General features: G+C 38.4%; 3 protein-coding genes across 5 annotated transcripts in view; all 3 read right to left on the reverse strand.

Moving 5' to 3' along the window:
- Positions 1,709–4,084, reverse strand: LOC104740262 (mediator of RNA polymerase II transcription subunit 15a-like). 2 transcript variants are annotated; one of them, XM_010460811.2, is made up of 7 exons: positions 3,873–4,084; positions 3,485–3,749; positions 3,049–3,143; positions 2,780–2,962; positions 2,473–2,679; positions 2,300–2,388; positions 1,709–2,141 (listed from the first exon to the last, which is right to left on the reverse strand). In XM_010460811.2, exons 3-7 carry the CDS (start codon positions 3,136–3,138, stop codon positions 1,934–1,936), a joined length of 777 nt encoding a protein of 258 aa, XP_010459113.1. In that variant the 5' UTR covers positions 3,139–3,143; positions 3,485–3,749; positions 3,873–4,084; the 3' UTR covers positions 1,709–1,933. The 2 variants fall into 2 exon arrangements, with proteins under 2 accessions (XP_010459113.1, XP_010459112.1); XM_010460810.2 differs by having other exon boundaries at positions 3,485–4,084.
- Positions 4,280–7,400, reverse strand: LOC104740263 (probable disease resistance protein At5g63020). Its single transcript, XM_010460812.2, has 5 exons — positions 5,559–7,400; positions 5,100–5,478; positions 4,943–5,004; positions 4,787–4,861; positions 4,280–4,700 (listed from the first exon to the last, which is right to left on the reverse strand). The coding sequence occupies exons 1-5, from the start codon at positions 7,305–7,307 to the stop codon at positions 4,413–4,415; spliced, it is 2,553 nt and encodes an 850-aa protein (XP_010459114.1). The 5' UTR covers positions 7,308–7,400; the 3' UTR covers positions 4,280–4,412.
- LOC104740264 (mediator of RNA polymerase II transcription subunit 15a-like) overlaps positions 8,329–10,579 on the reverse strand; it is a gene marked incomplete in the record, with an annotated part of 5,117 nt that continues 2,866 nt past the window's right edge. For both annotated transcript variants that reach the window (XM_010460813.2, XM_019236310.1), the window contains 4 exon segments: positions 8,329–8,766; positions 8,940–9,028; positions 9,549–9,755; positions 10,161–10,505. In XM_010460813.2, the coding sequence (XP_010459115.1) occupies positions 8,559–8,766; positions 8,940–9,028; positions 9,549–9,755; positions 10,161–10,505 (849 nt within the window).

The following is a 10,579-nucleotide window of genomic DNA, read 5'->3' on the forward strand; positions in this document are numbered from 1 at the left end:
AGAAGTTATCCAAATTTCTTTTCATGCAAACACAAAATTATTTCCGATTTTAAATTAGGATTTTAGGGTTTTGATTTTAGCAAATAATTATGCATAATCGGATTCAACCTAGAACAAACAGCTTTATATTTTCTATATGAAATTCGATTTCAATATTCTAGTTCTAGGGTTCTTATGCAACAAATAAACAATCAAACAGCCCTAAACTTTTACTCTTAAGCAATTCGGGTTTTAGGGATTTTAGTTCTACGGTTTCAAACAAACAAGCAACCGGATTTTAAACCTGATATAATTTGTGTATGGTTCAATTTACAACCAATCTAGCAACCCTAAACATCCGATTTTAAAGTTTTATAGTTTAGGGATTTGAAAACTTAAGAACATGTTTGTTTGATTGTGTACTTGTAAGTTTTAGGGTTTGATAGTTTTAGGATCAGGTTCGAATATATGTGTCCAATAGTTTTGATATTACCTTAACACCAATAGGGGTCTGACCGGTTTTGATCTGGGAGCTAAAGACCTCAGATATCACTTGATCACGAACCACGAACCTCGATCTGAACTCCAACAAAACTTTGATCACGAACCTAGCTTGCCCTTGAACACGAACTGATTGCCGAACAGGAGCTTCCACGAACAAGGATTGAATCACGAACAGATCACAAGTCCGAACAGCCGCTAAGTCTTCAAACGAATAAGGGAAGAAAGAGGCGGCGGTTTTAGGGTTTTGGTGGAAGAAGGATGAATGGCGGCGGTTAGGGTTTTAGGGTTTTACTCAGCTAGATCTTTAGGGCAATCGTGCTGATAACGTGTTGTAAACTAGAGAGTTCAAAGGGTAGAATCTCTTGTCTTATTATTATTGATTCAATGGTACATTACATATATATATATATAGTCAAGGGCAAAGCCCAATTACATTAGGAAGCATAAACCGACATAGACTAAGGAGGTGGTCTATGGGTCTTATGGTCTTGGACGGATACGGGCCATGTACGAGCCGTGTATGAGCCTGGTTATGGAGTCCATCCATTAAGTGGTTTATAACAGTATCTGAAATTTATTTTTTTTCTTTAGTACTAATTTTAATTTTTTATGAGATAATATTTTATTATCGTAATTAATCATATATAATTTTTATCAAAATATATTAATACGCGTGGATTCAAAACATAGTAACTTAAAAAAGCTATTACAGTTTCATATATTATGAATGATCAGTATCGAGTCGAAATTTTATATTTTGTAATAGACATACATTTGTGGGTCAAATGAAGCCAACATCAAAATTCTGCTTGGTTTGACCATACACGTGTACACACACATTTCACATGCAGATGCATAATAGATTCACAACTTAATTACAATTAAGCAATTAGGAAAGAAATTTACAACTTAGGAAAGAGACATGTCAATAAAAAGCACCAATCTGTATAACCAAAACTAATCTACTAATGAAAGCATGCAGTTTCTTTCAGGAATTAATTGCATTGAGCGCTTGTTTGTGCACTTACTAACCCAAAGACTCATAATCTTGCAACAGTCTATTCTTCTAGCTCATTAGTCTTATAGTATAACACGTATATGAGTAACTCACTAGAATAACCCATGACATAATCAGTTTTTAATCATTTGGATCATAATAGAAGTTAGAAGCCTGCGAGAAACATGGCACTAGAAAGGACCGGTCAACAACAACATTGAGGGTGACAGGTGAGTGTTCAATTTCAAAAGAAGCACATTACAAATGGAACAACAATTACTGGCAGATTCCTATATATATCCACTACATTCACAAGGATTTGTTTGATTATATTTTCACTACACACTGTCTACACTAGAGAGCATACAAACCTTATACTAAAGCCTTTTTTGGTTTTCTGATATGAAACAGTAAAACGAATAGCAGAGCTACCATTAAGGACTTCCATCAGATTCAGGAAGCGGCTACATGTTTCTCCCAAGTTCCGTATTTTGAGCTGAAAGTTCCACCACCAAATTGCTGTGCGTACTCACAAATCACTGCCCGAGCACAAGCGTCCCATGTCTTGGCTATGTCTTTGAGCGACATTGGCTGTGACAAACTTCTTAGCAATATGTTGAACCTTGCCATAGCTTTGGACGAGAGGTCCTCGTTCTCTTTGCTGTTCAAGAAACCAGATCACGTTAAGGTTAATAAGATGATGCAGTTTCTTATCTACCGACAGGATTTTGGACAAAAATTTTAACGATATGGTAGATAGATGTTTGCTTGACTCGGTATGAAAGAAACATGTATCTAATTACAGGATCGTGCTTGTACCTGGTTTCAACCGGGAGTATGTCCAGAATAGATGGAGAGACGTTGGGGTAGCTACAAGGAACCAGCAAACGCAGTGGTCGAATAGGAAACTGTGATAGAGGCAGAAACATACTTTAAAAGGGATAACTGAAATAATGTTTCTAAAAATGTTATAACGAGATGACCATACTTACCATTTGTTTTGATGAGAGATGAGCCTTCAAACCTGGGCTGAGGGAAACAGCTATAAACGAGAATCTAATTGTTGTTCCTTCACACTCTTTGCTTGATGTTACTTTCTCACTAGGATCAGCAGCATCTTCATCATCACTAATCTCAACGACTGTATCTAACAGCCGCTGATTTATTTCCTTAATTTCCTCCAAAAGGGCATGCTGGATCTGCAGTCCAAGATTGAGAGTCTTCAAAATAACAAAACTGAAACCTTTATGCGTCCAAATTTTTAGATATATCTAAGGGAAGTGTAACTGAAAACTGTACCTCAGTTCTTGCCTTATTTCCACCACAAGTCACAGTAGATTCCATACCTACCAAATCAGCAAACTGCTTGTAGCTATCACCAACACTTCCTGGGGCTGAACCAGCTATCGTATCAACCATGCTTACAACCGATCCAATGTCAGTTACTGCAGAAGAAAGTGCTTGTGGCGAGATGGACTTCACCTGAAAACAACCAAAAGCATACATCAAGTTCAGAATAATATGTTGCCTTGTTGCAAATACCCTTCAAAATCAGTAATGTTACTTACGGCTCTAATAAGGCGTTCTATAGGCAGCTCAGTATTTCCATCAGGACTAGTAAGCTCCTCTCGCCATTCTTCTTCATTTTCATTCCCCATTGTATCTAAATTAAAAAAAGCGAGTTCATCATCAGAGACTGCGTACAATAATACTAAAACCCCAAACTAGTTAGAGAAACAACAAGTTGTATCCATAAAAGGATCTTTCTACGTTCTAATGCAATTCGATGATGGAAAAAGCAGGTTGGCTCAATCGTTAGTACTCGATTCTAAGGGTTTTGCAATGCTGAAACTTAAGCGGATCCGTGAAAAGCACGCAATGAGATAAGAAGAATAAGAAGAAGAAGAAGAAGAAGAAGAAGGAAAGTGTTCGATTCTGGGTTTCACCAACAATATGAACTCTTCTTATAAAGCAACCAAACGAAACTCGAAAAAAATTAACAACCTTTAAGCGAAAGCGAATGATTTTGATCTGGAAAATCTCGTTTCTTTGTTTTTGTTTTGAGGTCATCTTCGCGTTTTCTTGATTATACACTCCGTTTAAAATGACAGGGCCGGTAGCGAAGAGACACGTGTCCTCTCCAACGGAACGGGCTCGCCAAAAGATTTTGCTTGCGTTTACATATGGGGCGGTGACGTAAGGAAGCTCACAGCCGACTGTGTTGCAAAAGTGTTCATGGTTCTCTCAGGCATTTCGTCGAACACTTGTTCTGCATCAGGGAACTATAATTCTCACAACAGATAAAAGACACACATCTACTCTCCAAGCTCATTAGCTCAGTACAATATAGATGAGAAATTGCTCTTTGAAACAGATACGAGTTGTTTCATACCGCTGCATCATTACTCTCAAACTGATCTGATCTTTGTTGATGCGGAGGAGATTACTACTGGTCGAGTTCAATAAGGAACCAAAACAAAACATATTATTGTTGGAATTCACACTTTTATTAATAACTAAATTAGTAAGAAAGGTGAAGAAGAGTAAGTAAGAAGAGAAAGAAGTCACACAGCTTGAGAAGGACAAAGTCAAGATCGAGAAGAGGAAGATGAAAGACGTGTGTTGTTTTGGTGTGTTAAATTGAGAAGGGCTTTGGGCCATTAATTATGTTTTGGCCCATAATTGGTAATGGGTCGATATCTGATGTATGGTGTATTAATGAATCTTATCCAAAGAGAGATTAAGCTAAGACCAAAAGTCCTCAAGTGGCTAAACCTAATTGTTTAACAATTATAGCCCTCAGGAAGACTCCAAATTGAATCCATAAAAATCCTTATGTTACACAACTACTGTTCCGGAGGAGGACACACTATTATCCAAAGATTATAGAAGAAAGCATATCACAAGGGAACACAAAGAATGACCATTTCTCTTATTTCTCTACATTATTTGAGTTTTTTTTTTTTGGTTTTTTGTTTAATCTTGCATTTGTCTGAGTTTGCGCAAGAAGCTGCCCTTGCTGTAATGCCGCCGCCACCCTTGGCCTGTGCATATTTAAGAAATTTATAAGCTGCTTCTCATAGTAATCCACCTTATCCTTTAATGCAGGCATGATATCACTCTTTGGAACAGTTAGGAATCGTATCATTCTCTCTATCATTGTCTTGAAGAGTTTCAACTTCTCAAACTCATCTGATCTTTCTTGATGGGGAAGAAATCCCTGCTCCAGAGAAAAAAGAAAAAAAAAAAGATCTTATTTGATAAGCTTAGAAGCAAACATTTATAGATGCAAACTGTATAACTTACGTTCTGCAACTTGGCTGAAACTCTATGGTTAATTTCAGTCATATCTGGTAAGTATACTTCTTTCATGGATGTGATCTGCAGAGACAAGAGGCACAGCGCGGTCATCAAAATCCATATGTTTTACCGAATTTTTATATAAAGGGAGAATATATTTACCTTCTGGAAAACCTTCTCTTGCCAATCATCTCCATTCACAGTTCCACTAGAATCCCGTGATGCTAAAAGCAAGGTTAGAGAGTGCATGGTCAAGTAAATTACACTAGTACCTCCTATAAATAAATATTGACATGGGTGCAAGCAAAACAACAAGTACTTGATGGCATCTCTGGATGTGTTCTTTTGGAATGCCTCTGTTCGTGAATTACATTTTGAGGTAGAAGCATGCCTGAATATTCTTGAAGCCTATTTTGCACATCATCTTGTATCAGATTAGGTTGTTGTTGTTGTTGTAATAATAGCTGCATTCCCGGAACATGACTTTGAGATCCCGTCTGTTGCTGATGCACCACTGTCTGCATATTCAGGCCTTGTGGAGGCATATACTGCTGCTGCTCTCCCCGTTGCTCCCATAACAACATCTCTATCTTCTCCAGCCGTAGTTTGATGGTTAGATTCTCTTCCTCAAGATACGCTACTCTCTTCCTCAACTCTAACTCCGACTGGTTATGTGAATGCTCCGCAGGTACTTTGCTCTGAAAGGTAAATTGCCAAGTGGTTCAATCATCATCACATTACTCATAAACCTACAAAACTATAAATCCAAGAAACTCACCTTTATAATTTTCAGGGTGAACCGCTCCTTAGTATCTTCCTCGTCCCATTGAATATTCTGGATCCACTCTTCCTCTCCATAAATGACAAGGTTACTGCCGCTGGCACTGCAAGAACTGAGAGGAAGTTTCCAGAGTTTCGGACAGCCAAATACATCGATTTTCATTAGAAGAGGAAAAGACAAAGGACTCCAATAGATGCTATCCAGTTCTTCCAGGTTTTCTAACTCGAGGTGTCTCAACCTCAGAAAGGGTATAATAATTTCATATGCTTCAACATTCATAAAGCTGGCAGCTTTGTCTTTGCTTATTATTTCCTTTATCTGTGGTGACTCTTTAACCTTTAGCCAAACAAGACTCGGAGCAAAGAGCAACCACGTCAACTCCCGCAGACCCTGGCATTTGCATATTTCCACATTGACAAGGTGCTGGAAGTTCCAGGTATTACTCAGTGTACTTCTTGGACTATTCTTGCTTTCATCATCAACATTCTTAGCAATCTTTATTTCCCTTATGTTCGACTCATATATCTCGAGGACGCTAAGCCTACTTGAAGTCGCGGCAATAGATATCCCATCTGCCCCTGCTTCACAGTGCCTAAGAGTTACACCGCGAGTGCAACTTGCCAATCTGGTAATGCTCATGAATCGTTCCCAGACATAGGCATCACCCACAGAGACGGTCAAAACTTTTAAATGCTTCAGGAGCTGTAACTCCTCCACCAGTTTGATATCTAAATAGAAACAAGTACCATACAGTTTTAGAACTTGCAGATTTGATAAACTTGATATCCCCGCTATTCCTTTAAGCCATCCAGTAAACTCCAGGTTCAGGTGTACAAGTTTCCTTAGCTCTTTTAAACCCCGAGGCAGTTCTTTTATATTTGTATGTGATAAGTTGAGATACTGCAAAGAGACCAGTCTCGAAATCTCTTCAGGCAACTCGTCAAGGCCAATGTTTCCCGTTAGATCCAAAACCATAAGATTAGGCATAAACATAAAGAATCCACTTGAGATTTTATCCAGATCATTGAAATGGAGGAACAGGGTTGTCAGCTTGGGACAATCTGGACTACAACTTATGTTCTTGATGCGATTACCCGACAATGACATCCTAGTCACACCTGTCCAATCCTTGACATTTGGAAGGTCATCAAGTTTTGCTTTGGCTTTCACAATGAAGTTTTCTTTCTCCTCCCCAAGATTTGATGCTACCCACAAGGCCATGTCACGAACCAAGGTAGGCATGGTCACGCTATGCGGAAATTTATGTTCAGTCAATAGACAAGCATGAACAAGGTAACCAATTATCTCGTAACCCTCCTCCTCTGCTCTATATCTATCTTCTTTCCCATCAATGATTCCTTCATCTATCCAATACTCTACCAAATCTTGTTTTGATATTATGTCATCTTTTGGGAATAAAGCACAGTATTGAAAACACTGTTTCACTCTCTCATCCTTCAAACTATCGTAGCTAAACTTCAAAACCGGAAGGATCTCATCTTCCATACCTGAAAACTTAGCCGCAGATAAAGTCAAAGCGTCAATTGCATACCGCCATTCTTGCACCAAAGTCTTTCCTGTCATAGTCACACCAATGACGCCAAGTGCGAGCGATGAGCCTCTGCATCTCTCCACGAGTAACCTTGCGAGTACAGGGATGTCCGGGTGACTCTCCAAGGTAACTTTCCCAATTCTCTCGCAGAACAAATCCCATGCTTCATCTGCTCCCAAAGATCTTACGTCCATTATCTCAACAGTATGATATAATTGAGAGTGAAAACTGAATGATGGGAAGAGATTGGATCTTTTGGTTTAGGGTTAACTTTGAGAAGGTTCTTACGTTTTTAGATCTTGCTCTTCTCTTCGTCGTCAAGTCGTCCAGCGTGCAATTATGAAAAATATCATGAAGGGCCTTTTGAAACTTCTTAGTTTACAGTTCGACCCACATACTTTTTGTTATGAAGAGTGCGGTCCTGACTTCACAAAATCAAACACAAGAGAAAAAGAATAATTGTGCACTTCTAAAATAAGAATATTGTTTTTAGAAACCAAGTACTTAAACAGTATGAAAGAAGTAAAGACACTTATAAGAACATCTAGTATGGTTTAGTATCAGAGCATGTTCAAGAGACTACAAACAATATTACTACCTAAACTGGAATGGAAGAATGTCCACAGAGATCTCAGTCTCACTATGCACATGCTTAGACTTACAAATTACAATTGGGAAAGAAATTTTCAACGAGGAAAGAGACTTGGGTGAGTGTCAAATAAATACACAAATTTGTAAGTTCGTAACCAAAATTGTTAATTACACAAATTAACTTGTATGCTACTGAGTTCTGTTTTTGATTAAAATGCATGGTGGACGTGAAGTTGAAGTTGAGAGATATATTTCCAAAGCATTAGGTAAACTGTGAAAAGACTTGGAGTCTCAATTACAAAAACTTCAGAATGATTAAAACAAAGAGTAAAGTAAGTAAGGATCAGCTACCCGTTACGTTCTCGCTGATTGTTGCAAAAGTGTTCGTCAATAGCTCTGTTTGTCTCAAGCATTTCATCGAACATGTATTCTGCACCCACGAAGATCGAAAGTGCCATGTTTCAGTAAGCCAGAGGATAATGGAGCTATGAGAAGCTCCAAACAGTCCATCACACGCTCTGGAAAAAAAAAGAGCTCGTTACCCAAAGAAGTAGTATAACCAAAGAAACGGTAATTGCACTTCAAAAAGAACCAGTGACAAATATACAAACGAGATTCACAAAATACATACAATAAAAGTTTATTATATAATTAAAAAATGTTCAATAATACACCATAAGCTTTGGTTAATAAATTAAAAAAAAACAAGGGTAAGTATGAAAAGACTTGTAATGTACAACAAAAAAGTTGGAAACCGTTTTGGCCTTTTTTTGTTTTTCTGTGGTTGTGACATGAAACAGTACGTGCATCACATTCACAGTGTTATCATTGAGGACTAGAGAAATCCATCTGATTCAGGAAGCGGCTACAAATTTCTCCCAAGTGCCGTATTTTGAGCTAAAAGTTCCACCACCAAATTGCTGTGCGTACTCACAGATCACAGCCCGAGCACAAGCGTCCCATGTCTTGGCTATGTCTTTGAGCGACATTGGCTGTGACAAACTTCTTAGCAATATGTTGAACCTTGCCATAGCTTTGGACGAGAGGTCCTCGTTCTCTTTGCTGTTCAAGAAACCAGATCACGTTAAGGTTAATAAGATGATGCAGTTTCTTATAAAAGGTTTCTTGAGACATAAACATATATATGAATTTGAAGAAGATTTTAACTAATATGGTAAAAGTTTGGTTGACTCGGTATGTTTCTGTTTACTTGAGACTAGAGGATCTTGCTTTACCTGATTTCGACCGGAAGTTTATCCAGAAGAGATGGAGAGCCGTTAGGGTAGCTACAAGGGACCAGTAGACGTAATGGTTGAATAGGAGACTGTAATAGAAGAACAAAAGAGATTTTATTAAAGGATAAATCAAATCATTTTTTCACAAAATGTTCACGAGATGACCATGCTTACCATTTGTGTTGATGAGAGATGAGCCTTCAAGGCTGGGCTGAGAGAAATAGCTATAAACGAGAATCTAACTGTTGTTCCTTCACACCCTTTGCTTGATATTGCTCCCTCACTATGATCAGTAGCATCTTCATCATCACTAATCTCAACAACTGTATCTATCAGCCGCTGGTTTATTTCCTTAATTTCCTCCAAAAGGGCATGTTCCATCTGCAGTTCAAAATCGACTCTTCAAAATAAGAAAATCGAGGCCTTGAAAATATAGTGACGGAGACATCAAAGGTTGTTAAAGTGATGATGAGCAGTGGTGATGCTTATGTTGATAAAAGAGTTGTTTTTCAGAATGGTGTTGCTGCTGCTGCTGGTTGTTGATTCCTGAGAGAATTAACAANATCAAATCATTTTTTCACAAAATGTTCACGAGATGACCATGCTTACCATTTGTGTTGATGAGAGATGAGCCTTCAAGGCTGGGCTGAGAGAAATAGCTATAAACGAGAATCTAACTGTTGTTCCTTCACACCCTTTGCTTGATATTGCTCCCTCACTATGATCAGTAGCATCTTCATCATCACTAATCTCAACAACTGTATCTATCAGCCGCTGGTTTATTTCCTTAATTTCCTCCAAAAGGGCATGTTCCATCTGCAGTTCAAAATCGACTCTTCAAAATAAGAAAATCGAGGCCTTGAAAATATAGTGACGGAGACATCAAAGGTTGTTAAAGTGATGATGAGCAGTGGTGATGCTTATGTTGATAAAAGAGTTGTTTTTCAGAATGGTGTTGCTGCTGCTGCTGGTTGTTGATTCCTGAGAGAATTAACAACTCTTTTATCAACAAAAGCATCACCACTGCTCATCATCACTTTAACAACCTTTGATGTCTCCGCATTCACCATACTGTTCTCCATTACACCCATAGAAACCCAAAAATTCACAAACCTGAGAGAATTAACAACAAAACATCACTATTTTAATCAAAATCTCTCACAATACATCACTATATTATACATCACTCTTCACTAAGGGAAGTCTAGCTGAAAAACATACCTCAGTTCTTGCCTTCTTTCTATCAGAAGTTGCAGTAGATTCCAGGTCTGATGTTTCTGAACCAGTAAACTGCTTGTAGTTATCACCAACACTTCCTCCCAGTGAACCAACGCTCAGTGGCATTGCAGTTGTGTGACGCTTCATTTTCTTCGTCGCCATCATTCCCTCTTGCGTCATGAAGTTTCTTGCTTGAAGACGACACTTAGTCATTGCAACCAAGTCTTCGCCAACAGAAGCTCTCGAACCGTTTCCTGGGGCTGAACCAGCTATCCTATCAACCATGCTTACAACCGATCCAATGTCACTTACTGCAGAAGAAAGTGCTTGTGGCGAGCAGGACTTCACCTGAAAACAACAGAAAGCATACATCATAATCAGAAAAACACTTCTGCTACAAAAGCCATACTGATGCAATACCC

This window comes from Camelina sativa, chromosome 14 (genome assembly GCF_000633955.1).
Source record: "Camelina sativa cultivar DH55 chromosome 14, Cs, whole genome shotgun sequence".
Classification (NCBI taxonomy): Eukaryota; Viridiplantae; Streptophyta; class Magnoliopsida; order Brassicales; family Brassicaceae; genus Camelina; species Camelina sativa.

What these genes read in the sequence shown, in the direction of transcription:
- LOC104740262 (XM_010460811.2), bottom strand. Translation starts at nt 3,138, where the DNA reads ATGGGGAATGAAAATGAAGAAGAATGGCGAGAGGAGCTTACTAGTCCT. An exon ending in GAAATAAGGCAAGAACTGAG is followed by an intron (nt 2,680 to 2,779) that starts GTACAGTTTTCA and finishes CTTGGACTGCAG; the next exon opens with ATCCAGCATGCCCTTTTGGA. An exon ending in ATCTCTCATCAAAACAAATG is followed by an intron (nt 2,389 to 2,472) that starts GTAAGTATGGTC and finishes CCTCTATCACAG; the next exon opens with TTTCCTATTCGACCACTGCG.
- LOC104740263 (XM_010460812.2), bottom strand. Translation starts at nt 7,307, where the DNA reads ATGGACGTAAGATCTTTGGGAGCAGATGAAGCATGGGATTTGTTCTGC. An exon ending in AAGAGAAGGTTTTCCAGAAG is followed by an intron (nt 4,862 to 4,942) that starts GTAAATATATTC and finishes TTGTCTCTGCAG; the next exon opens with ATCACATCCATGAAAGAAGT. An exon ending in TTTCAGCCAAGTTGCAGAAC is followed by an intron (nt 4,701 to 4,786) that starts GTAAGTTATACA and finishes TCTCTGGAGCAG; the next exon opens with GGATTTCTTCCCCATCAAGA.